Consider the following 21,842-nt stretch of genomic DNA (forward strand, 5'->3'; position numbering starts at 1 on the left):
CTGATGGGCAGAAGTAGAGGATGGCAGGCCCATGTGGCCAGGGACTTAGCGGTGACCTTGGAAGGTCCAGACAGACAGATGTCCCCTCTCTCCCAGTGTCTGTACAGCAGGGGACTCCATTCCCCCTCCCAGCTGCCCCTCAGGAGCCCTTGTGCCTCTCCTCCCCTGTCCCCTACCCCTACTCTAGAACTGGGCTCTGTGCCCCAATCTTCACCTCCCCTGGGAGCCTCCCCATCGGCCCACCTCCCCCATCGAGCGCCCCCAGGGCAGTCTAGGCCACACCCCTCCTTCCTCATCCCAGCTACTGTTTGCAGTCCACACACAGCACCGTCCTAGCACTGGCTTCTCTGCTGACAGGCCTGCTTTATGGTTTCTGGGTCTTACCTCCTCAACCAGGACAGGGCACGTCATGTGTCGTCCCCACCATGCCCAGCCACAGCCAGGTGGCCCCACCTCATAGCAGGTGGATGCCAAGGCCACAGACCCTGCCTCCACCTCCCATCACAGCCCTGTTCAGAGCCTCCCTGAGCTGGGCTGGGCGTGCAGTGAGATCAGTGCCGGGCTGCAGAGACGAGCCCTCCAGACCCTGCCAGGAGTCTGAGCACCCTCTGTGGCCTCTGCAGGAGACGGGGCTCAAGGTGAACCAGCCGGCGTCCTTTGCGGTGCAGCTGAATGGTGCCCGGGGCGTGATCGATGCCAGGGTGCACACGCCCTCGGGTGCGGTGGAGGAGTGCTACGTCTCTGAGCTGGACAGTGGTGAGCTGGCCCTCTCCCTGCCAGGCTGGGACTTTCTGGGAAGGGGAGGGAAGGACAAAGGCTCACCCACCAACGTCTGACCCACAGACAAGCACACCATCCGTTTCATCCCCCACGAGAATGGCGTCCACTCCATTGACGTCAAGTTCAACGGTGCCCACATCCCTGGCAGTCCCTTCAAGATCCGAGTTGGGGAGCAGAGCCAGGCTGGGGACCCAGGCTTGGTGTCAGCCTATGGTCCTGGGCTCGAGGGAGGCACTACAGGTGAGTGCCTGGGGCTGGGGAGGAGGGGTGGACATTGGTCTGCCCCAGAGGCAGGGCAGCGCTGATGAGACCTGCTCCGGGGAGCCTGGGCCCATCCCAGTTCTGGACCCCAAGCCCTTCCTGTCTACACCCTTGCTACCTCTCTGGTCCCCAGGAGTGTCATCGGAGTTCATTGTCAACACCCTGAATGCGGGCTCGGGGGCCTTGTCTGTCACCATCGACGGCCCCTCCAAGGTGCAGCTGGACTGTCGGGAATGTCCTGAGGGCCACGTGGTCACTTACACTCCCATGGCCCCTGGCAACTACCTCATCGCCATCAAGTATGGTGGCCCCCAGCACATTGTGGGCAGCCCCTTCAAGGCCAAAGTCACAGGTGAGTGTCCTGGGTGGGGGGAAGGTCCCTCCAGCCCATTCCATACTGGCTGGCTCCAGTGGCCATTCACATCCGGGTCATATGCCCCAAACATCGGGGTCAGGTTACCAGGAATAAAGTGGGCCTGGCTTTACACGTCACCCCATTCTCCACGTGGACTCATGTACATCATTTAAAAAAATCAAGTCCTTGCTCTTTATCGTCCATCACTTGACTAACCTTTTCCCTGCGGCGGCTCCCCAAGCTTTCACTTAACTTTCTGCCCTCCTCTTCCCACATTTCTGGCTTCCAAGAAGACAGAGCTCAGTAAAGGTTCAGCCAGCTTTCCTTTTGGAAGCTGCGTGAAGGATTAGTTGGATACATGTTCCTTTTCAAAGCAGGACTCTACCCTGTGACTTGGGGTCCCAGGCAAAGCCCAGAAGTCGGGTGTGGGGGGAGCCATCGAGGCTCCAGACCTCGAGATAAGCCTGCCCCGGAGCCGTTTGGAACGGGCTGCCACTCCTAGCACGCTGCATCTGAGGAAGGGGACGCGGGGCTGTCAGCGCTGGCACACGGCCTACCGCCTGGGGAAGAGCAGGCCTCTGACTAGGCTCGTGGCCACCCACTCTGCCTCTCAGGTCCCCGGCTGTCTGGAGGCCACAGCCTTCACGAAACGTCCACGGTCCTGGTGGAGACTGTGACCAAGTCGTCCTCAAGTCGGGGTTCCAGCTATAGCTCCATCCCCAAGTTCTCCTCAGATGCCAGCAAGGTGGTGACACGGGGCCCTGGGCTGTCCCAGGCCTTTGTGGGCCAGAAGAACTCGTTCACCGTGGACTGCAGCAAAGCAGGCAGGCAGCGGGGGGAAAGGGGGCAGACCCCCAGGGTGGGCAGGTGCGCGGGAACGTGGGCCCAAGGGCCTGGGGTGAGCCTGACCCTCGCTCCCTCTCTCTCCAGGCACCAACATGATGATGGTGGGTGTGCACGGGCCCAAGACCCCCTGTGAGGAGGTGTATGTGAAGCACATGGGGAACCGGGTGTACAACGTCACCTACACCGTCAAGGAGAAAGGGGATTACATCCTCATCGTCAAGTGGGGCGACGAAAGTGTCCCTGGAAGCCCCTTCAAAGTCAATGTGCCCTGAATCCCAGAAGTGCCTCCCCCGGCCTCGGCCCCCACCTCTGGCCACACACACTCACAGACACACACACACACAAATAGGCCACACCCAGATGCACGCACGCAGAATCAGACACCACAAACACCTGCCCTGGGGGTGGAAGGAGTGGCACTGCCCCCCTCCCTGCCCCCCCGGGTTGGAAGGCCTCGTCCGTCTCAGGGCAGTGTCCCTGCCTCAGACGTGACATGAGGGCGAACTGGAGGTTGGGGGGCCAGGGAAGCCCTGAGTTTTCTGGCGGGGCTGAGGCCAGTGGGGGAGCACGTGTCTGGGGGTGTCTGCATGTGTGAGAGAGGTCGCCCTCAAACTGCACTGCCAGCGGGGCCTCCTTGCCACTGAGGACTGCATCCGGCCCCTCTGGTGGCCACAACCCCAGAGCGTTAAGGACTTGGAAGAGAAAGCACAATCGCAGGAGAAAATGGACCCAGCAGCAGCAGGCTTGGTGCGTGTCCTGGCCCCGGGCAATTGAGATCCCAGCCAGGCTTCCTGGGGGACTGATTTCTCTTTTTTTTTTTTAAGATTGCACAGCTCTGCCCCATGGGGGGCTTTTTTTTTACACACTGCGAGGCCCAGCTTTCTGGGGGGCTTTTGCACATGTCATGCGGCTCAGCTGGGAGCCGTTTAGGTGGAAAACAAATAAAGTGCGGCCTGTCGCAGAGGCCTGGCTGTTCCTTGTGTGTGTGCTCCCCACGGCTGGCCACCAGGCCCTGGGAGGCAGAGGCTGGCTGCCTCTCCCCTGGAGGACTGAGTCAGGTCAAGGGGGAGGGCCTGGGGCAGAGAGCGGCCGCCTCTGGGCCATCTGTTTGGGGAGGTCTGGAATGTTGACAGAATGCTTGAAAGAAGGGGCTGGGGGGGCATGCCAGGGATGTGGGCTTGGGCCTCAGATTCCTGGAGAGCTGGTGGGTGGGAGAGGGAGGTGGACACTATGTTCTAGAAGACTGCCCTAGGACCACCAGGAGGCCAGTTTCCACTCAGCCTGATCTCAAGGATGTTCTCAAAATTTTTAGGACCTTAAAACAGCACTGGCTCAAGCAGTAATGCTCCTCACCCAGCAGGCAGGCACAAACCCAGGAACCTTTCACTCCAGCCAGGCCCTGGGTCAAAGCTGGGCCTGCTCCCTCCCCACCTCCAGCCCTGACCTGGCTTAGGTCCTCCCTCCTGAACTGGCCCCTCCACTAGCCTTCCTGGCCCACCAGCCAGCTCCCTCCAACTAGCCCTCCACACTGCAGCCAGAGGGCGGGGTCACATCACAGGGACTATGGCCCTCTCTGGACCAGGGCCCTTCCGTGGCTCCCTTCTCTCCAGGCTAGTCTACGTGTCCTAACAAGGCCTCCAAGGCCTATAGGTTCAGACACCAGCCTTCCTACCCATTCATTCAAAAAGCCCCCCAGGGGCTTCCCTGGTGGCGCAGTGGTTGAGAATCTGCCTGCTAATGCAGAGGACACAGGTTCGAGCCCTGGTCTGGGAGGATCCCACACGCCGCGGAGCAACTAGGCCCGTGAGCCACAACTACTGAGCCTGCGCGTCTGGAGCCTGTGCTCCGCAACAAGAGAGGCCGCGATAGTGAGAGGCACGCGCACCGTGATGAAGAGTGGCCGCCGCTTGCCACAACTAGGGAAAGCCCTCGCACAGAAACGAAGACCCAACACAGCAAAAATTAATAAACTTCTACCCCCAACATCTCAAAAAAAAAGGCCCCCAGCCCCCAGTCGGGCACTGTGCCCATTCCTCACTGCACCCTCCACCTCTAACCCTCTCCACAACCTCTAGTTTCCCAGGCAGCCGTGCTGCAGTTTGGGGCTCTGCCCAGGAACACCCTTGCCTCTCCACCCTCCTCATCTTCATGGCCAACACGAAGCTTTCCCAAACCCCTTCCTGTCCTCCCAGACCTGCCCCCCAGCTCTCATACTGACCTGGGGCACATCTCTGGCTGCATTTACTACCCTCATCTGTGACCTTGTATCTGAGGGTCGGTCTCCCTCACCAGACTGTGCTCCCTGGGCGGTCCGATACAGACAAGTGTGACCAATGAGTAAATGAGCAATTGAGTAGCCAGAGCAGGGCAAAGCAGCATTTCACTCAACTGATCCCCCAATGATTCTTTGGGTAGGCCAAAGAAAACCCAACACACGTGGCCTGGCTCCAAACACCCCCTCCCCCCGCCTCTTCACTCAATAGGCTGTCTGCCTCCTGGCTCCTCTGTAAGTTTCTTCTTACCTTTCCCCTGCAAGACTCTTCTAGGGCCCACTTTCTTCTGTAGGTCTACCTCCCTCCCTGTGATATTTTTTACTCTCCCCTCAGTCCCGAGGGAGTTGAGGACAGAAATTGTATTTTATCAATCTTGTGTCCTCAGCCTCTCCATGACCACATTTGCTAAATGCTGGTTGAATGAAGGCGTGTGTGATAAACGTGGCGCTGTCTCAGCTCCCTACTTTACCTGACGGACCCTTTAAAGGCAGGATCCCTTCTCAAGTACCCAACCATTCGTGGCCGTTAAGGGTCAGCTCTGTGCCAGGCACTGAGCCAAGTGCTTCTACACACACCCTTCCTCGCTCTCTGCCTTCCCTCCCATCTCGCCCCCAGATGGGAGCGTTTTCCTGCAAGGTTTGCTGGCCTCCTCAGCTTCGGCTGCCCTCCACCTGTGAGCGGATGTGTTTATGGATATCCAGCTCAGCTGCTCTCCCCCAACTGCAGTATGGCCACAGGTGCTGTGTATTTAGTGCCTCTACCTCAATCCTAACGGCCTATGAGGTGGGCATAGTATTATCTGAAGAGATCACGGTCCTGAGAACTTTGGTGATGCGTCCCAAATCATACCTCTAAGTAGCAGGGTCGAGATTCAAACCAGGGATGTCCAAATCCCAGGCCCATCACAGAGATAACCACTAGACCAGACCATCTGGATGTCTCAAGTGCTCTAAACTTGCAAATCACATGCCAGATGCAGGACGCCTTTTTGTTAAAAGGGTGGAGGAGCGAGCGGACCTCTCTCCTTCGACATGTTCATCTCATACAGAGTTCACTCTCTGAGGAATGTTACTCCTGTCCACCTAGCTGCACAGGCCAGAAACTTGGAAGTCACCTGGTCTAACTTCCCAAACATAACCAACCGCAAACCCAGTTCTGTCCATTTTTGTCTCTAAATATCTCTTGACTCCACCTGACTCTCACATTCCCCATCCCCACTCCCTGGCTTCTTTCTGGCCATCACCATCTCTTACCACAATGGTTTCTCCATCTTAGTCTTACCTCCACACACAGCACGATCTCAATGCTATCGCTAAAACATAAACCTGGCCATATCATTCTCTTGCTTAAAATCCTTCAGTGGCTTCAGAACAACTCTCTCCTCAGGATAACTTCCAGATTCTTTATCTTTTCTTAAAGGCACTTATTCTCTCTAGTCCCCGCTAAGTGTTCGCACGTGCTGCTCCTCTTCCTGAGAACACCCTCTCGTCCTCACCTCTAGCCCTTCATCCTGCTGGCGGCCTTCTCTGCGCGCCCCCTCTCCCATGGGTTAGTTACACCTGATGTTTGCTTCCACGTACTTCTCACGTTTTAGCAATTGACACAGTGCTTTGTCAACGCTCTGCCTCACTACAGAGTATCATCATTAACTTGCCCATCCTTTTATTAACTGAATAAATAACACTAGCTGTGTCACAGTTACATACATACACGATACAGACTCGGACCTTACTCTCGAGAACAGGTACCGTCTTTTCTTTGGCGTCTCGGCGCCTAACAGCAGTAGCCTCAACAAGTTTGTCGAACTTACCGATCGAACGCGCCTCCGAGAGACTGCTGTGCCGCGTGGACTTCTGGGAACCGTAGCTCCCCCGTTCGGACCTCCCTTTTATGGCGCAGCCGTATTCGGATTCAGGCGCTTTTGCTCTTAATGCGCATGTCCCGGGAGGCGGAGTGGTGGAACTGCGCATGCCTAAAGTGCGGGGCGGGGGGGAGGTGCGGCCGAAAAGGAGGTGCACTGCCGCGGCGGGGCTTTGGTGACACCCGGAGGCTGCGGCTGATCGTTGCCGGACTGTGAGGATGGCGGGGAGGGGGAAGCTAATTGCGGTGATCGGAGACGAGGACACGGTGACTGGCTTCCTGCTGGGCGGCATAGGGGAGCTTAACAAGAACCGCCACCCTAATTTCCTGGTGGTGGAGAAAGATACTACCATCAATGAGATCGAAGACACTTTCCGGTACGGTAGCCCGCGAGGCCTGAACGGGACCTTCAGCTGCCTGGTGGGAGCGCGGGGAGAAGGCGGGGGGCGGCCCTGGGCTTCCAGACCTTGGCCGAAGTGTCAGACCCCGTCCAAGAGGGTCGAGGAAGTCGGTCCACCTCCGCTTCCGAAAAGGGGGCCTCCGCGTCCCAAGTTCCCTTTTGGGTCTCGGTGGGACCGGAGCTATGTCGGGTCCACAAACTCCCCCCTGTCACATGACCGTGTGTCAGGAAAGAAGGGGAACAGAGCTCGTGACGGGCGGGCGCCAGCCCCTTGGCCAAGCCTGGCCCGCCAGAGCTGAGCGTCCGGAGGGTCCAGGCCCGGAGGGGGCTAGTCTCAGCTCCCCTGCAGGGGCTCCCACATTCCACCCGTAGAGCAGGCTCCGGGCATTGCAAGCACTCGACTCTCTTGCGAGTTGACACCTAAAGGAACCACACACTCAGTGAACACACGGGCAGTGGGCTCGGGCTTTCCTGTATTTTCATCTCCCTCAGAGGCTCACAATCGCCTTGTGAGGTAGGGGTTATTCCCACTTACTGGTGAGAAAATTAAGTTCAGAGAGGTTAAGGCAAACTCTGTGATTCAGACGAGAGCGAGCAGGGATTTGAGCCCAGTCCCACCCTTTCTGCCTTTCTTAAGCCAGGGCTACACTCTGCCTGTGTAGCTCTCCTCAGTCGGCTTCGGAATTTCCCGTTGTCCTGAGCACAGGGGACAATGTCAGGACTGTCCTACCTTCTGCTGAGACCATGCACTTCAAATCTTCCCTTCCTGTTCTGGGTTAAGAGCAATAGCTTCAAAATGTGGGTGCAGGCATGTCCCTTAATCCAGGAGGCGTCCTGGTGGCTAGAGTTAAGGGTGCCAGCCCCCTATTCTCTCCCACACCCCTTCTCTAGGGCCCCTGTGCCAAGTCCCAGGAACAAACCACTCCCACTGTTTCCCCCTAAACAGCCCAGCCCCGAGCTACCGGCTGAGGCTGGTTCCTGCTGCCTGGGGTGTGATAGGCCCTGACCCGGGAGGCTGATCTCTGCCGCTCTCTAAGCAGTCCGGTAAAGTGACCCAAGTTGTCATGAGAGAAGGACAAATTTTACTTCAAGAATTTTCCAAGTTTCTAACCAAAAGGGATCTCAGAAATCATCAAGTCTAACCTGCCCTAGTGTCTGGCACAGAGTAAGCTGCTCAGTAAACAGTTTTTATCGAGTAAATAAATGAATGGGTGGTTGATCACAAGAAAGTAAGAGCCCAGTGTCGGGTTCTCTCTGTGTGGAAAGTGTGATTCCTTCGTTACCGATTTTCCTCTTCCTGTGTTGCGTTCTTGGCTCAGGCCAAACTTCCCCTCTGACTCACCCCCTGCCCTCATCAGCATAGACCTTCAGTGGTCTGTACAGCGCCCCCTCAACCTTAAAAAATTTAATCTGTTTTCTTTTGAAAGGTTAATGTGTTCATGTGGCTTACAAATTAATATTTAAAAGGTATATACATTGAGAAGTCACACTCCCACCCCAACCTCTCTACTTCATTACCTCCTTCCTCCACCCCGTAACCACTTAGTTTTTTCCTTATCTTTCTTTTTCTTTATGCAGATACAAAGGGACAGATGTATATATTCTTATCCTCTCCCTTTCTTACCCGAAGGCAGCGTAAGGAATACACCAGCATGCACCCTCATCTTCATTAGCTGTTCAGTTGGGAGCCTTCCAAGCAGGGGAGGTAGAAGCCATGGCCCTTAGCTTTGGACTGAAATTGATTCTAAATAGAATGAAGAGAGTTTAGTGTAGCATCCTTGTCCATTGCACTCTCTGGATCGAGCTCGTTCCCCTCTGCAGCCCAGCCCACCAACTCAGAGTGGGCTGCCTTGGACTCCCTTCTCATCTCTCCCTACAGGCAGTTTCTAAACCGGGACGACATCGGCATCATCCTCATCAACCAGTACATCGCAGAGATGGTGCGGCACGCGCTCGATGCCCACCAGCGCTCCATTCCGGCCGTGCTGGAGATCCCATCCAAGGAGCACCCCTATGATGCTGCCAAGGACTCCATCCTGCGCAGGGCCAGGGGCATGTTCACGGCCGAAGACCTGCGCTAGGGAACTCCCCTCAGCCATGTGGCCTCTCCCCAGGCTTGCCATCAGCCCTCCTCTAAAATTCGAGCCTCTGAGTTCCAATTCCCTGACCCTTCCCACTCCACTGAGAGGCTAGGTGAGGTGCTTCCAGTTTGCTGGGCCTCTGCCATTCAAATCAAGGCTGGTTAGGGTATAGGAAGCCTGAGTGTCTTCTCTCCATTACCTCTTCCCTGTGCTGTTATACAGTGTCCTTGTTGATGTTAAATTAAAGTAGTTCTTGCTTCTCTCCGATCTGAGGCTGGGTGCTAGAAAGGACACGTGTGGGATGAGGCTGTTGTGGGGAGGCGGTGGGGGAGTGGACTCGACTGGCAGGGCTGGAAAAGGTTTTGCCAGAGATCCAGGCATAGAGGAGTTGGACCAGGAAGATTGTGCCAGGTTGGCCGTCTGAATTAAAGGTAGCCAGCTCTGGCAGGGAGGAAGGGAAGGAGGCTTGCGTCCAGTCCCCTGGCACCCCAGCTTGAGTCTGTATTGGCTGGGAGGGGACCAGACCTCAAGGGAAGGAAGCAGAAATCACAGGAAACCTGGAAGCCTGTGATACTAGCCTGGGTCAAGCAAGAGGTTTGGGGATCAAGGCTCTTAGCCAGTGGGCCCCGGCCTGAGGCTGCCTCAGCAAGCGAGGCATGTGAGGCGCTGAGGGCATGGCCCTGTGTGAGGTGAGGCTCGGTTGCCGAGCGACCATCCCTGGGCAGCCACCTGCTGTCAGAAAGGCTCTGCTTGCTGCGCTCACCCCTCAGCTGCAGTCACCCTGGTCCTGCTCCTTCCTTCGCCACCATGTCTCGGCAACTTAACATGGACACGGTGCGGCAGAACTTCTGGAAGGAGCAGTATCTGAGGGAGAAGGTGTTGCGCTGTGAATGGCACCGCAAGTATGGGTCGATGGTGAAGGCCAAGCAGAAGGCTAAGACTGCAGCCCACGTACCCCTCAAGCTGCCCACCCTGCCCCCCAAAGCCCCACTCTCACCCCTGCCCGCCCCCAAAGCTGTTCCTTCCGAGGCCCCCAGCCCTGCCCTGGAGGCTCCTATTCAGCCAGAAATGTACCCAGTCCTGCCTGCCACCCGGGCCCTGCTGTATGAAGGCATCTCCCACGACTTTCAGGGCCGCTACCGCTACCTCAACACCCGAAAACTGGACATGCCAGAGAGGCGCTACCTCTTCCCCATCACCACCAACTTCACATATGGCTGGCAGCTGGGTGAGCCCTAACCTCCCGGAAATTATTCGCCTCACAAACACAGAGCACCTGCCACGAGCTAGGCAGCGCTCTCGGCGCTAGACACACAAGGCACGTGGACACTCCTTTTGGGGACGTCCATTCTAGTGGAGGGTCCAGGCCATAAACATAAGAGCAAGAGAGGGCCAGGCATGGTGGGGGAGGGGGACAGGGCACGTGTGCGGCTTTAGACTGGACTGTCAGGAAAGGCCTCTCTGGGGACCTAAAGGCTGAGTGAGCTAAATGACGAGGAGGAGTTTGGGTTTTACTCTAAATTCGAGGGGAAGCCATGGAGAATTTTAAACAGGTAAATGATACTGATACACTTTTAAAAAAAATATCACCCTGACTATTCTGTAGGTAATGGCCTTTTTAGGGACACGAGTAGGCTCTGGCAGGTGGCTAAGCTATCCTGGCAAGAGATGACGATGGCTTGGGCTAGGGTGATTGGCGGTAGAGCTGAAATAGATTCCAGATATGTTTTGGAGGAAGAATCAAGAGAACTTACTGATGGTTTGAAAGAGACAAGGAAAGAGAATGCAATGGCCATGCCCAGGTGTTCAGCTGAAGCAGCTACAGCAGGGGAGACTGGGGCGGGGGCAGGGCTGGGGGTGTGTGAAGACAGGTCAGTGTTGGGTGTTTTGCGCTGGAGGTGTTGGTGAGTCGGCTGTGTATGGGAGTCGCCCTATGGAGGGAGGTCAGAGCTAAAGATGCAGTTTTGGGGGTCATCAGAATATAGGTGCTCTTTAAAGCCCCGAGACTGGGTGGGCTTACCCAGGGAGCTCCAGGGCTGGATCAAACTGGAGAAGGCAGAGGACACAGCGAGGGGTAGGGAGATGGTATTGGCCAGAAGGCTGTCCATCTGGATTGAGTCATGGTCATCGGCTGGGCAGGAGAGGAGCGAAGGCAATGGTGCAGCTGGAGATGAAGAGTCCAGGTGTGGGGAAAAGAATATGCCAGGGAGTGTTGTGGGTTTTCTGGGCGATGAGACATGTCCCTTTGCTGTCTGTGGTCATGAATTTCAAGTGAGACTACTCAGTCACATGTTTTCTCCAGCTCCTGCACAGAAAAGGTGGATGGCTGGTGATAAACACAGTTGAAATTTTACCTAAAAAAAATCCCCCTACTTTCCCCAGGGCCCTAAATGGGGAGGAAAGGGAGCAATTTCCAAATGAAAGCAGGAGGTGAACCCCGAAAGGGGAGCAGGAGGTAGAAAGAAGCCCTGTCTGCCCCAGAGAAGTCTAGCTCTGTCTGTAACAAGCACGGCTGGGAGTCCCACCACCCGCCTCCATGGAGGATTCTGAGGCTGGGGGAAATGCTGGCACACAGCTGACCGGCATTTGGCCATCACTGCTGATCCAGGCAGCCAGCCAGCTCCCTGTTTCCCCATAGCCCCCACTCCTCACAAGCACTTCTTTTTATTTTTTCACACTTACAAAGTGGATACAACACAGGCAGATTCCTAGGGTTATGCAGGCAGGGCTCCCGGGCTCTGCAAGTTCCTTTCCCAGGAATCCATTCCTGGCCTCTGACATCTTTTCCCAGGCCCCCCAGTGAAGCAAGAACTGGTCTCCTGCAAGATGTGCCGCATTGAATCTTTCTTCCGCAAGAATGGGGCCTTCGCACTGCTTGACCCCCGGGACCTGGCCCTCTGACCTTGGGCCAGGCAGTGGGCTTAGGGGAGGGAAGAAGAAATAACACACGTGGTGGGCCGAAAGTGCCATGCGTGTCTGTGTCTGGCTCTCCCCAGGCCCTGAGGCTGCGTTCCGGGCCTTTCTGAAACTACCTCTGACCTACAGGTTGCCCTCTTGCTTTTTCCTTAAATCCCCGTCTCTTTAATCGTCCCTTTGAGGATTCAGCAGTGACCAGAGAGGGCTGGGAAGACTGAGCGATGCTCTCCAGGCGCAGGCTCCTCAGAGCCAGGGGGCCACAGAAGTTGCTGGAAGTTCTGGGTGTTCCTGTGTAAAGAGTGGCCTTTCATCCCAGATGCCAGGGAAAAGGGACGGCCACCACCCCACAAGCCTCCCCGCCCGAACCCCTCACCTGGCCCCGAGGGCTCGCAGCCGCCCGGTCCTCTCCCGTTGCATTTGCTTCAGCTGCTCCCGCAGGGCGCTCCGCTGCCCGGCCGCGTCCTCCTGGGGCGGCGCCGAGCGCTGAGCGCCCGCGCCTCCCAGCCCCGGGGCTCGATGCGGCCAGCAGAGGGCAGCAGCCGGGCAGGCCGGCCCCTCCCGCTCCGCAGGTGTCATCGCAAGTGCGCGGTGCGCCCAAGTCAAAGGGACCCAGGTCGCGCCCCGTCCCCCGCCCAGGCAGGGTTTTGGCGGCCCCACCGCCTTCTCCTAGGGGTCTTGCCTGTCGTGGGAGCTGAGCCGGGCTCGGTGGGGGTCTCAAGGGATGCACGCGGCAGTGGCGGTTCCTGGCGATGCGGAGGCGTTCCAAGACCTGGAGGAGGCTTCTGTCAGCAGCCGATCGGCCGCCCCCTGGTGCCCCGCCCTCCCGGCCCGGCCGCGCACCCGGAGCCGCTGCTGCTCGCGGTCCTGTTGCCGCCGACGCCTGGCCTCACTGTGCAGCTCCAGCAGCCGCTTCAGAGCCGTCTCCTGCTGCGCCGCGCTCACGCCCGCAGACCGCCTGTCCCTGCTCGGGGACTCGGGCCACGCGGTCTTCGAGGCTCTGGGGGCCTCGGCACCTTCCCTCCGCCCCCCGAGGGCGCCCGGGAGCCCCATGGAGCCGCCCAGCTCCTGCTCCGCGGGGCCAGGGCTTCCTCCCGGGCCCCGAAGCGAGTGCGGATCGCTCAGCAGGCCCGGATGCCCTGGGAGAGCTGCGGGGCGCTCCCGCTGCTCGGAACCACCAGTGCGTAGGGCTGCCAGCAACACCGCTCCTGGGCGTGGGAGCGGCGGCCGGGCCGGAGGCCCCGGGGGCGTAAGGGGAGCCGGCGCCCCTTCCCGGGCGGGCCCCTGCTCTCTCACGGCCGCTGCGCTCTCTCCTCTCGGGCCACCGGTCTTAACCTGCCTCAGCTGCGTGGTTCTTCCCCGCGGGTGCGCGCCCTCCCTTCCCCCAGGCTGCGGCATCCGTTCTCCCAGGGGCCTGCAGAAGCCCCCCCGGAATCCCCAGGGAGCCGCCTTCCTCCCGGGGCGGTGTAGGTGCCTCTCCCCGAGCCACCTCCCAGGCTTGTGAGATACGGCTTCTGCCCTCGGAAGACTGAAGCGTCTTCACTTCCGGGCCCTGAGGAGAATCCTCGCTCTGCTCCGGGAGGACCTCCTTTCTCCGGCACATAAGGCGACTTCCGCTTTGACTTCGAGGTGCCTCTTTGTTCTCACCCTGGGAGGCCTCCCACCTTTGACCTTCCGAGACCTCTTCCCTCAGAGCCTGAGGGGCCTCCCCGCTCTGACCCTCGTTTGTCTTCTCTCTCTTACTTGGGGGAACTTCTTTGTCCTCCCCCTGGAGGGCCTTCCCTCTCTGATCCTGAGGGGCCCCCTCTCTCTGACTCTGAGGAATCTCAATTCTTAGCAGTTTCTTTAGTTCTGCTCTCTCCTGGCCCAGGCTGCAGCCCAGCCCCTCCAGGGGATCCGGGGGTTCTGGCAGGCCCTGGGAGGGGAGGCCTGAGGGCCCTGGGGCTCCCTGAGCCAGCTTCTTCTCCTGTAGGCTTCTGGATGGTGGTTGATGGGGCCCCTGGGGCATGGGCCCTGCTAGCTCCCCGTCTTCCCTCTGGGCCAGCTCCTAGGAAGGAAGAGCACCTTTCCCGGGTTTGTGAGGGAATCCTCGTGCCAGGGCCACTTCCCCCAGGGGAGCCTGGAGACCCCAGTGGCTACCCCAGTGGGCCTCACTTCCATTAGGGCCCTTGCCCGATTCCTAAATTCGTAAAACCCATGTTATGTAGTGTAAAAGGTGCTTCAGTGATGGCCCCTTCTTCCACCTGGCTGTGGGCTTCTCACCCCTGCAGTCTCCTCCCAGGCACACCCCACCTCTGCTATCCCCAATCTGAGAGGGGTCTTGCCCAGGACGCTTCGACCCTTTCACCTTGAACTCTGAGCTTCCTGGTTCTTCAAAGCTACTGCTGGTGGTGAGGTTCAGCTCTTGTGAGCAACCTGAGGGAGAGAGACGGATGTTGAGAGCCCTCTGCTCATGTCCCAGGCCCTCACACACATCCCACAGAACTGGAACCAAGAAGCCTAGGGAGTCCCCAGCACGTGAGGGGATGTGGTGGTGGGGTACCCTGAGGGTTGGTGTTGGAACTTCAAGGCCGTCGCGGTTCATCATTCCACCTTTATTTACACAGCCTGCTATATGCCTGCTTCTCAGGCTTGCCTGCCAGCAGCAGACCCCATCTTCCTCATCCTCCCAGCCAAGGACCACCTCCGAGGAACCTGCACACCATCTTCCTCAAAACCGCCAGGGGAGGCCCAGGAGCAGGAAGGGACTGGTTTCCAGTCTCCTCAGTCCCTCATAAGGACACCCGCACTTTGTCCTTGTGTGCCTGTCCAGCCCCACAACATGCACCTGACTTTCCTATTATTAAGGCTAATCCTCTTTAGCTCTTCCTTGGTTTCCGACAGCAAAACCAAATGAAATTCAAGAAGTGGAATTTTAGGCCAGAGGCTAGCCTAAAAACTGCAAGTCTTCATAATTAACGAAAGGAATCTAAAAAAAGAGATGAAATGTCGCTGCTCCTTTGCAGCTGTGGAGGAAGGAGCATCGTTTTGCATCCATAAAACTACTTAGAAGAACCTGATCTCGTCTTAAATTGAGAACTCCCACAAGAAATGCCATCTTTATGCAATATGGACATGAGAATATTCATAACGGTAACCAAATGGGAATGTTCTCTGTGAAAACAAATCTGTCTTTTGAAGAGTTCTGAACAAAGAGGTCTGATAAGACTCCCAAGCCTTCAGAAATTATTGCCATGAACTGTGAAAATAACCTCCAACCCTGTCCCTCTGTAATTCTGATCTGTTGTCTTACTAGATCATTTATTTCACTGGTTATAATGTTGTGATAGATGTCTCCCATCAATGTATTCCCAAGAGATAATATACTTGTAAAAATTTTTCTGTCAATCAGAAAATAATCATCGGCACTTTCCTCCTCTCTCCCATGCATGATGTCACAATTAAAAGCTTATGAGTTTGCTAGGCTTATTATTTAACAAATCATTTGACAGCCTGTTTCATTTAAATTAAATTAACAGGCCCAGGGCTCACAGCATCCATCCCACTGAATTCTAATTGCCTGTTTATTGTCACACCCTCTCACTAGGCTGTGATCTCCTCAGGGATGAGGACAACTGACTGGCCAAGTCTCTTTTGTGCCCTGTATCTCCCCAGTGCCTGGCATGAGGGTGGCAGCTAGGCAGCTTGGAGCTGCCATTCCATTCCCTCCTCGCTGGAGGACAGGGAGGACAGACAGTCATTCCCAGCACTTTCTCCTCTGAGCCCCAGCTTAGCTTCAGAATCCTCCTGGACACAGTGCCTGAGACAGCTGGCACCAATCAGGTGGAATTGGCGTATAAAAGAAAACCTACTTGCTGTCCCTGGGTGCCCCTGGCAGCCCACAAAAAGGTATGAGGCAAAGAATAGGTGAGGATGGACTGGAATCCTGGGACTTGGGGTGAGGGCTTCCCCGCTCCTCCCAACCTAGGCTGGCCACTCCAGCCCAGGGGCTCCTGTTCTCCTGGCTATAAACTCCTGCTGTCAACGTACCAGATGTGGGCCCTTCTGCAGGCATGCCAGGGCTCTCCCACCTTGGGTCTGCAGCAAACCTGGCTTCAGTCAGATCCAGGGCTGATGATGGGTCCTTTGCCAGCCCCCTGCAGGAGTGCAAAGGCTGCCTCAGGTGCACCTCTTGCATCTGGGCTCCGATCGGCTGGGGGCAGCCTGTCTGCCAGACTCCTCACCCACGGCAGGCTGCGGAGCCTTCCCACCCCAAGATCGAAACTCAGTCCACGGAGGCCTTCCCCACGCCTGCACCCACCACTGGGTTCCAGGAGCTGGAACTCAGGGTTACCCTGTCCAGAGGCTGTGGGGCAACCACATGGGTACAACTGAGTGAGAACCCCAGGAGGATCTGGGGGCCCGAGGAGGGGTCGCTGGGCAGGGCTGTGGAGGGAGACGGGGCAAAGGGTCCAGTGCTTGGTCACTTTGTGTGGCAACACGGAGTGGACAGAATTCCCTGGGAGACTCACCCCTCCAGAAGCTGACGGTCCTGGCTCAGGGAGTCCTCAGCCTGGGGCGATGGGCACAGCCTGGAATTCTGGAAGGATTGGGGGGGCTACCCTAGTCTACAGGGCATCATCCCCCAATGTGGCAGGCAGCCTCTACAACAGCCCCCAGTGATCCCTCCTCCTGGCAACTGTGCCCTTGTGTGACACCCCCCCCTTCCCCTCCAAGTGAAGGAGCTTGGAAATGGATCCCTCCTGCCCACTGAAGCCTTCAGATGAGACTGCAGCCTTGGCTAAAAGTGTTGGCTGGATACTTCCTTAGTGGTCATGACTAACACCCCCTCCTGCTACAAGCTACTAACCTGCCCAAAGGGCCTCAGGCAGTTGGTGGCTGAGCCAGGACTCGAGGCACATCCTAGTTCCCAGTCACCACAGCACCCTCCTTCCTAGAAGGGTGGGACCAGCCACCAGCCGCGGAAGGAGGGACCTGGGGCTGGGGCTGCTCAGGGTCTCATCTCTGGGCCACCCTGGGCATCAGTGCCTCTGCCCTCTGGGCACCGCCAGGCCTGCTTTCCTCCCTTGCTGCAGCCATGTCTAAAGGCTTCTAGGTGTCACCACGCTGTTGATTTGACCAAGATAGTTCACTGTGGAATGGTAGCAAGCCAGAATGGTCCTGTATGCCAGGCATGGTGCTAAATCCTTTACACAGATGAGTTCACAATCCTCCCAGCAGCGCTCTGAAAAAGAGCTATTATCTTCCCCATCTTGTAGCTGAGGAAACAGGCTTACGGTCCACAGGGAGCGTCAGAGCAGAGATTTGAACCCAGATCCATCTGTCTCCAGAGCCCACATTCCTTCCACTTCTCAACCACTACAAGTGCCCCAGTGTTTCACTGACACCCCCGCCCTCAGCCACACCCCAGCTCACCCCACTCGTCCGCTGCTCAGAGCCCCCATCCGTCCTACCACGGGGCTTGCTGCACTGGCTCCACGCACACTGGGCCTGGTCCCTCAGACCGCAGAACTGGGCCCAGGGGGGCCAGGAGACGCCCAGCCCCGCCCCGGTCAGCAGCTCCAAATCCCACAGGAGCTGCAGGAAGGTGGGGTGCCAGGATGTGAGCGGGCACGCACCCTGCGCTCTGCCACCCTCCCTGGCCGACGACCGCCTACCTGCTCCTGGGCCTGCCGGCTCCGCTCCATCTGCAGCAGCACGGTGGGCAGTTCGAGGCCTGAGGGACAGGTCCGGCCGTCTCCCACATGGGGAGGCAAGGTGGAGTCAGACCCCATGGAGAGCCTGCCCCCTCGTAGATGGTGCCCTGTCACCCTCACCTGTTGCAGGGCAGCCCAGAGCTGGCCCAGGCCTGCAGGGCACCGGAAGAGGTGCTGGTACAGGGCCAAGGCCTGCTTGGGGCTACAGGGGAGCCCTAGGCCCCCAGGTGTGGCTGCCTGCTCCATGGGGCAGGGGGCCAGGGAGGACGTCCACCCCCCTCCCCTCCCCCAGCTGCTCCTGGAGAGAGGAGGAAGATGAGGAGCTGCGGACAGGCGCAAGGAGGAGACAAAGGCTCCTGGGCTCAGTAACGTGGGGCCCTGACATCTGAGCCAGGGCCTGGGCCTCAGCCAAGTCTCAGAGAAACCTGACTCTGATGCAGGTTTCTCGGCCACGTGGGTGGCAGTGTGAGGTGAGGACTGTGGCCCTGATAGAGAGCGACGTGTGCGCATGTGTTTGCAGTCCCAAATGAGCATCTATTTTATACATACGGTTAGCCCTTAAGCAACGCGGGGGTTAGGGGCCCAACCCTCCTTGCAGTCAAAAATCCACATATAACTTATAGTCTGCCCTCCATATCCGAGGATTCAACCTACCTGGGATGGTGTAGTGCTGTGGTATTTACCATTGAAAAAAATCTGAGCATAAGTGGGCCCGTGCAGTTCAAACCCGTGTCGTTCAAATGTCAAATGTATATCTGAAGCTTGCAACTGCATTATATGGTATGTGATATATGCCCAATACAGGCAGCAGCTCCCAACAACTAACTGTATGCCAGGACACAAAATGCTACGCACACGTAATCCTTCCTTGAAGCAACTCTATGAAGTAGGTGGTATCGTTTTCATCTCCATTTCACAGAAAAGAAAACCGGGCCCCAGAGAGTAAGCTGTCCTACCTAACACATGGCACTGTCTCCCTCATCTGGGGACAGACAGCACGAGAAACAGGCTCTGGGAAAATGTGGTCCAGAGTGTGAGTAGTAACGCGCTTCCCTAGTGCTTGCTCCAAGCTGTCCATGCTCTGTTTATTCTCCGCAACACACGAGATACAGCAGATGAGGACACAGTTTGTAGAAGTAACGACAAGGGGAGGGAACAGGCATACGTGATGGTCTGTAGTCTTCGCATCCCCTGCCGTCATGAGCAGCCTGGCCTGCCTGCCGCTTTGTAACCGCTCCATGAAAGGGGCCCCAGCAGAAGCAGGCTGAGGAAGCAGGCTGGGGCGGGGGTGGGGGGGGGTTGGTTCAGCCCAACGCCCTCCCTTCACTCCCTGTTGGAATACCAGGGTCCCCCCAACCCCAATCTTTAGCTAAGGTCCCTAAGAAAACCAAGGTCACATAGCTGGTAGGTAGCAGAGAGAACTCAAAATACAGTTCTCTTTGAAAAGAGACTTTTCTTGTCAAAGAAAGAGATTTTTTTTTCCTATTTCAAAACCCACGTTCTTTCCCCTATAAGGATGTCTTTGAAAGTCACATGTGTGTCCCCTGCCCACATGTCCGTCAGGGGTGGGTGTAGCTGCGAACACACGAGGGATACGTGCATGTGTTTATCTGGGTTTTTGAGGGGTGTGTGTGTGTGTATTTCATCACATGTGTCTGTATGTCATCACAGAAACATTGTCTCTCCTGTTCCCCACCCAGGCGTGGGGTCCTTGTGTCACCAGCTCTTAGGGTGGCCCGGGAGGTGCCTGAGCTCAATATCCCCAAGGAAAGGGGGATGCCATGTGGGCACTGAGCCCCTTCTCAGTGTTCCTCAGCCCCTGCAGGATTCCACCTGGATCCACAGAGAGCCCCACAGAGGGCCGCACACGGGGGCCACAGGCCGTGCCTGCTACATGTAAACACAGGGCTGGGACCAGGACACCTGGGTCCTCCTTCTGCCCATCGCAGGGTTTCCCAGGCAGCACCAGGGTGTGGCAGGTAGGGGCAGCCCAGAGATGCAGGCGCAGAGAGTGGGCAAAGTCCACCCCACAGCTGCTACCACCCTGAGTCTGGGGACACTGACCTCTGGACCCCATGTTCCAAAGAGCCCACACCACCAGCGCAGCGCCCAGAGGCAGCACACATTCACACAGAGAAACCTTAGGGCAGTTCCCGAGTTTACTGCTTCTGACTCCACACGGCTGGGGCCTTTGCGGGGCCCAGAGCCAGGCTCCCGATGCCCGGGCAGTGTGGGAGCTTCTCTCCGAGGGGACACTTCTAGCCTGATGAATCCTGGTCGGTGTCGTCCTGGCTCAGGGTTCCTGGCCCTGGGGCTTCTGGCTGGGGTTGGGCAGAGTGCTGGGTGGCTGGTCCCCAGTGAGTAGGACTGGGGGGCAGGCCTCGGGTGAGATACAGTGGGCCTCGTGCTCCACCAGGCCTGCGGGGCACCGGCAGGCGGGAACACAGGGCCTTACGCAGTGGGCCGCCAGCTCCCCCAGGGGGACATGCTGGTTGAAGCAGGTGCGGGGACAGGGTGGGCCACACTCATCAAACACGAAGCCACGGTCCAGGAGGCAGCCCACCACTGCAGGTGGAGTGGAAAGCAGAGTCACTTTGCAGTCACCAGGCCCACCCCCTGTGACCCTCCCTGTACCTACGCTGTCCAGACCTGAGCCCTCCGTGTCACCCCTCCCCCAACTCGCACTGGGCATTGCCCCCTCACCGCAGAGCGTGGGGCCCCGCCAGGCAGGAGTCACCCCTGCTTGGCGACAGTGGCTGGCATAGGCTTCCAGGGCGTCACAGAGGCAGGTGTCAGCCAAGAAGCCAGGACCACAAGCACAGAGGTCATACACGCAGGCGGCAAAGAAGGGCTCTGGTGGCACCACAGCATGGCAGCGAGTGAACGGGGACGACTTCAGCACCCTGCACCGGGCGTTGGCCTCACGCCTGGCACGGTACCCTGCTGCCCGGCATGGATCCACCTCACGGCCCTTGGAACAGGGCCGACCAGGTCCTGGGCCCTCTGGGACCTATAGGTGGGGAAAGCGGCTCTATACGGCAGCACCCACTGGCAGCCGACCTTTGTGTGCTATGTTCTTCAAAGCACTTTGCACCAAATATTTTGTTTTAGCGTCATAAACCTCCCTATAAGAACAGCAAAGGAAGCATCAGCTACTTTTCCTTTGTTCCCATTTTACAGATGGACAAACCAAGGCCCAGAGCAGGTAAGTGACTTGTCCAAGGTCACACAGTTCGTGAGCGGCAACGCAGGGCTTGGGGATTCAGATGATGAGACCGCTTTCAACAGGCCATCCTGCCTCCCCCAGCACCATAGCAGGTAAGAAGTCCCTAAACCTCCTTGAAAGCCCCAAAGCCCACCTTGTGTGCAAACTTCCCTTTCCATACCAGAAGGCTGCTCTGAGATTCATGCTCAACTGTGCCTCCCCCCGGCCCCCCAGCTCCTGTGTGACTCACCTGCCAACTATTCCCAAACTCAGCCTCAGTGGACAGGAGCAGCCCCTCAGGGCCCTGCAGATCATCCTGGGCAAAGCCATTGAAGTTGCCACAGAGCCCACAAATCTGGCCCCGGTAGGAGCCAGGCACTCTCACCTCCACCTGGGACTGCCCATCCCACAGCACCTGTGCAGAGAGGCTGGGACTGGAGAGTGGGGAAAGGCAGGGGCCCCAGGAAGCCCAGTGCCGATCCTGGCGGCGTCAGCACGCCCCCTGCTGTAGGGGAGGAGAATGGACAGGTGGAGGTGTCTCCTGGAAGGGAGGATACAAGTAGGTACCTGCCCTGTCAGCCCTGGGCAAACACAGAAGACATGAAGAGCCACCCACAGCTCCCTCAAAAGGGCACCTTCTCCCCTCATCCTCCATGAACTCGGCGCCCCCATGAAATGCAACCCTCTTCCGGAGAGTCACTCTCTCATGGGCATTCAGGCCTTACCGAGAACAAAGCATAGAGTCTGTATCGTAAGAGTAGACAAGACTTATTTTATGAATTTACAAATGTGCTTGTTGCTGGAGGCCAGGGAGTGAACTACTCTTTGACATGGGAATTGGAGGAAATCTCTGAAGCCACCCAGGAGACGGCAGTTGACATTGCCCACCCTCCCAACCCTTCCCCCATTTGACTGATGGGAGAGCTGAGGCCAAGAGAGGATGGGCTTAAGGTAATGGCCTAAGAGCCCCAGTGCGTGGGTGGCTGAGCCAAGATTGCAAACCAGGCTCAGAACTCCTTTCATCACACGTGGAGGTCTCTAACCCTGATTCCTCTTCTCCCTTCAGAATCCAGCAGAACTCTCTCACCTCTGTGGCCTCATTTGGCCTGGGAGGTAGCTGGTATCCCCACTCCCTCTACTGATACAGACACCTGAACAGGCCCGAGGCTCCC

The 21,842-nt window shown here is 57.5% G+C and overlaps 5 protein-coding genes across 24 annotated transcripts in view; 4 read left to right on the plus strand and 1 right to left on the minus strand.

The window, feature by feature from the left end:
• FLNC (filamin C) overlaps positions 1–3,205 on the plus strand; it is a 28,174-nt gene extending 24,969 nt beyond the window's left edge. Inside the window, exons 43-47 of one of the 2 annotated variants that reach the window (XM_033863225.2) lie at positions 624–756; positions 844–1,020; positions 1,175–1,393; positions 2,011–2,220; positions 2,327–3,205. In XM_033863225.2, coding sequence (XP_033719116.1) covers positions 624–756; positions 844–1,020; positions 1,175–1,393; positions 2,011–2,220; positions 2,327–2,514 — 927 coding nt within the window. In that variant the 3' untranslated portion in view covers positions 2,515–3,205. The remainder of the gene's footprint in view (positions 1–623; positions 757–843; positions 1,021–1,174; positions 1,394–2,010; positions 2,221–2,326) is intronic. The other variant, XM_073809916.1, reaches the window with a different exon arrangement.
• A 3,389-nt stretch (positions 3,206–6,594) lies between these two features.
• Positions 6,595–9,123, plus strand: ATP6V1F (ATPase H+ transporting V1 subunit F). Its single transcript, XM_019924276.3, has 2 exons — positions 6,595–6,752; positions 8,655–9,123. Exons 1-2 carry the CDS (start codon positions 6,595–6,597, stop codon positions 8,854–8,856), a joined length of 360 nt encoding a protein of 119 aa, XP_019779835.1. The 3' UTR covers positions 8,857–9,123.
• A 121-nt stretch (positions 9,124–9,244) lies between these two features.
• Positions 9,245–15,249, plus strand: SPMIP1 (sperm microtubule inner protein 1). The gene is made up of 2 exons (XM_073809922.1): positions 9,245–10,084; positions 11,648–15,249. Exons 1-2 carry the CDS (start codon positions 9,664–9,666, stop codon positions 11,755–11,757), a joined length of 531 nt encoding a protein of 176 aa, XP_073666023.1. The 5' UTR covers positions 9,245–9,663; the 3' UTR covers positions 11,758–15,249.
• LOC109548132 (uncharacterized) lies at positions 12,289–15,249 on the plus strand. The gene is made up of 2 exons (XM_033863248.2): positions 12,289–12,949; positions 14,376–15,249. The coding sequence occupies exons 1-2, from the start codon at positions 12,289–12,291 to the stop codon at positions 14,663–14,665; spliced, it is 951 nt and encodes a 316-aa protein (XP_033719139.2). The 3' UTR covers positions 14,666–15,249.
• Positions 15,250–19,610: 4,361 nt separating this feature from the next.
• The window catches only part of KCP (kielin cysteine rich BMP regulator), a 45,231-nt gene continuing 42,999 nt past the window's right edge, over positions 19,611–21,842 (minus strand). For 18 of the 19 annotated variants that reach the window (XM_033863228.2, XM_033863235.2, XM_073809918.1 and 15 more), the window contains 3 exons: positions 20,921–21,085; positions 20,169–20,475; positions 19,611–20,030 (listed from right to left, as the gene is read on the minus strand). In XM_033863228.2, coding sequence (XP_033719119.1) covers positions 19,759–20,030; positions 20,169–20,475; positions 20,921–21,085 — 744 coding nt within the window. In that variant the 3' untranslated portion in view covers positions 19,611–19,758. Of the gene's footprint in view, positions 20,031–20,168; positions 20,476–20,920; positions 21,212–21,842 lie in introns of those variants that run through there. The other variant, XM_033863241.2, reaches the window with a different exon arrangement.

This window comes from Tursiops truncatus, chromosome 9, assembly GCF_011762595.2.
Source record: "Tursiops truncatus isolate mTurTru1 chromosome 9, mTurTru1.mat.Y, whole genome shotgun sequence".
Taxonomy (NCBI): Eukaryota; Metazoa; Chordata; class Mammalia; order Artiodactyla; family Delphinidae; genus Tursiops; species Tursiops truncatus.

Bases quoted from the DNA above. Each gene is read 5' to 3' on its own strand.
- SPMIP1 (XM_073809922.1), top strand. From the start codon at position 9,664: ATGTCTCGGCAACTTAACATGGACACGGTGCGGCAGAACTTCTGGAAG. The intron at 10,085-11,647 runs GTGAGCCCTAAC...ATCTTTTCCCAG, and splicing joins CACATATGGCTGGCAGCTGG to GCCCCCCAGTGAAGCAAGAA.
- ATP6V1F (XM_019924276.3), top strand. From the start codon at position 6,595: ATGGCGGGGAGGGGGAAGCTAATTGCGGTGATCGGAGACGAGGACACG. The intron at 6,753-8,654 runs GTACGGTAGCCC...CTCTCCCTACAG, and splicing joins GAGATCGAAGACACTTTCCG to GCAGTTTCTAAACCGGGACG.
- LOC109548132 (XM_033863248.2), top strand. From the start codon at position 12,289: ATGCGGCCAGCAGAGGGCAGCAGCCGGGCAGGCCGGCCCCTCCCGCTC. The intron at 12,950-14,375 runs GTGCGTAGGGCT...TTATTTACACAG, and splicing joins CCCGCTGCTCGGAACCACCA to CCTGCTATATGCCTGCTTCT.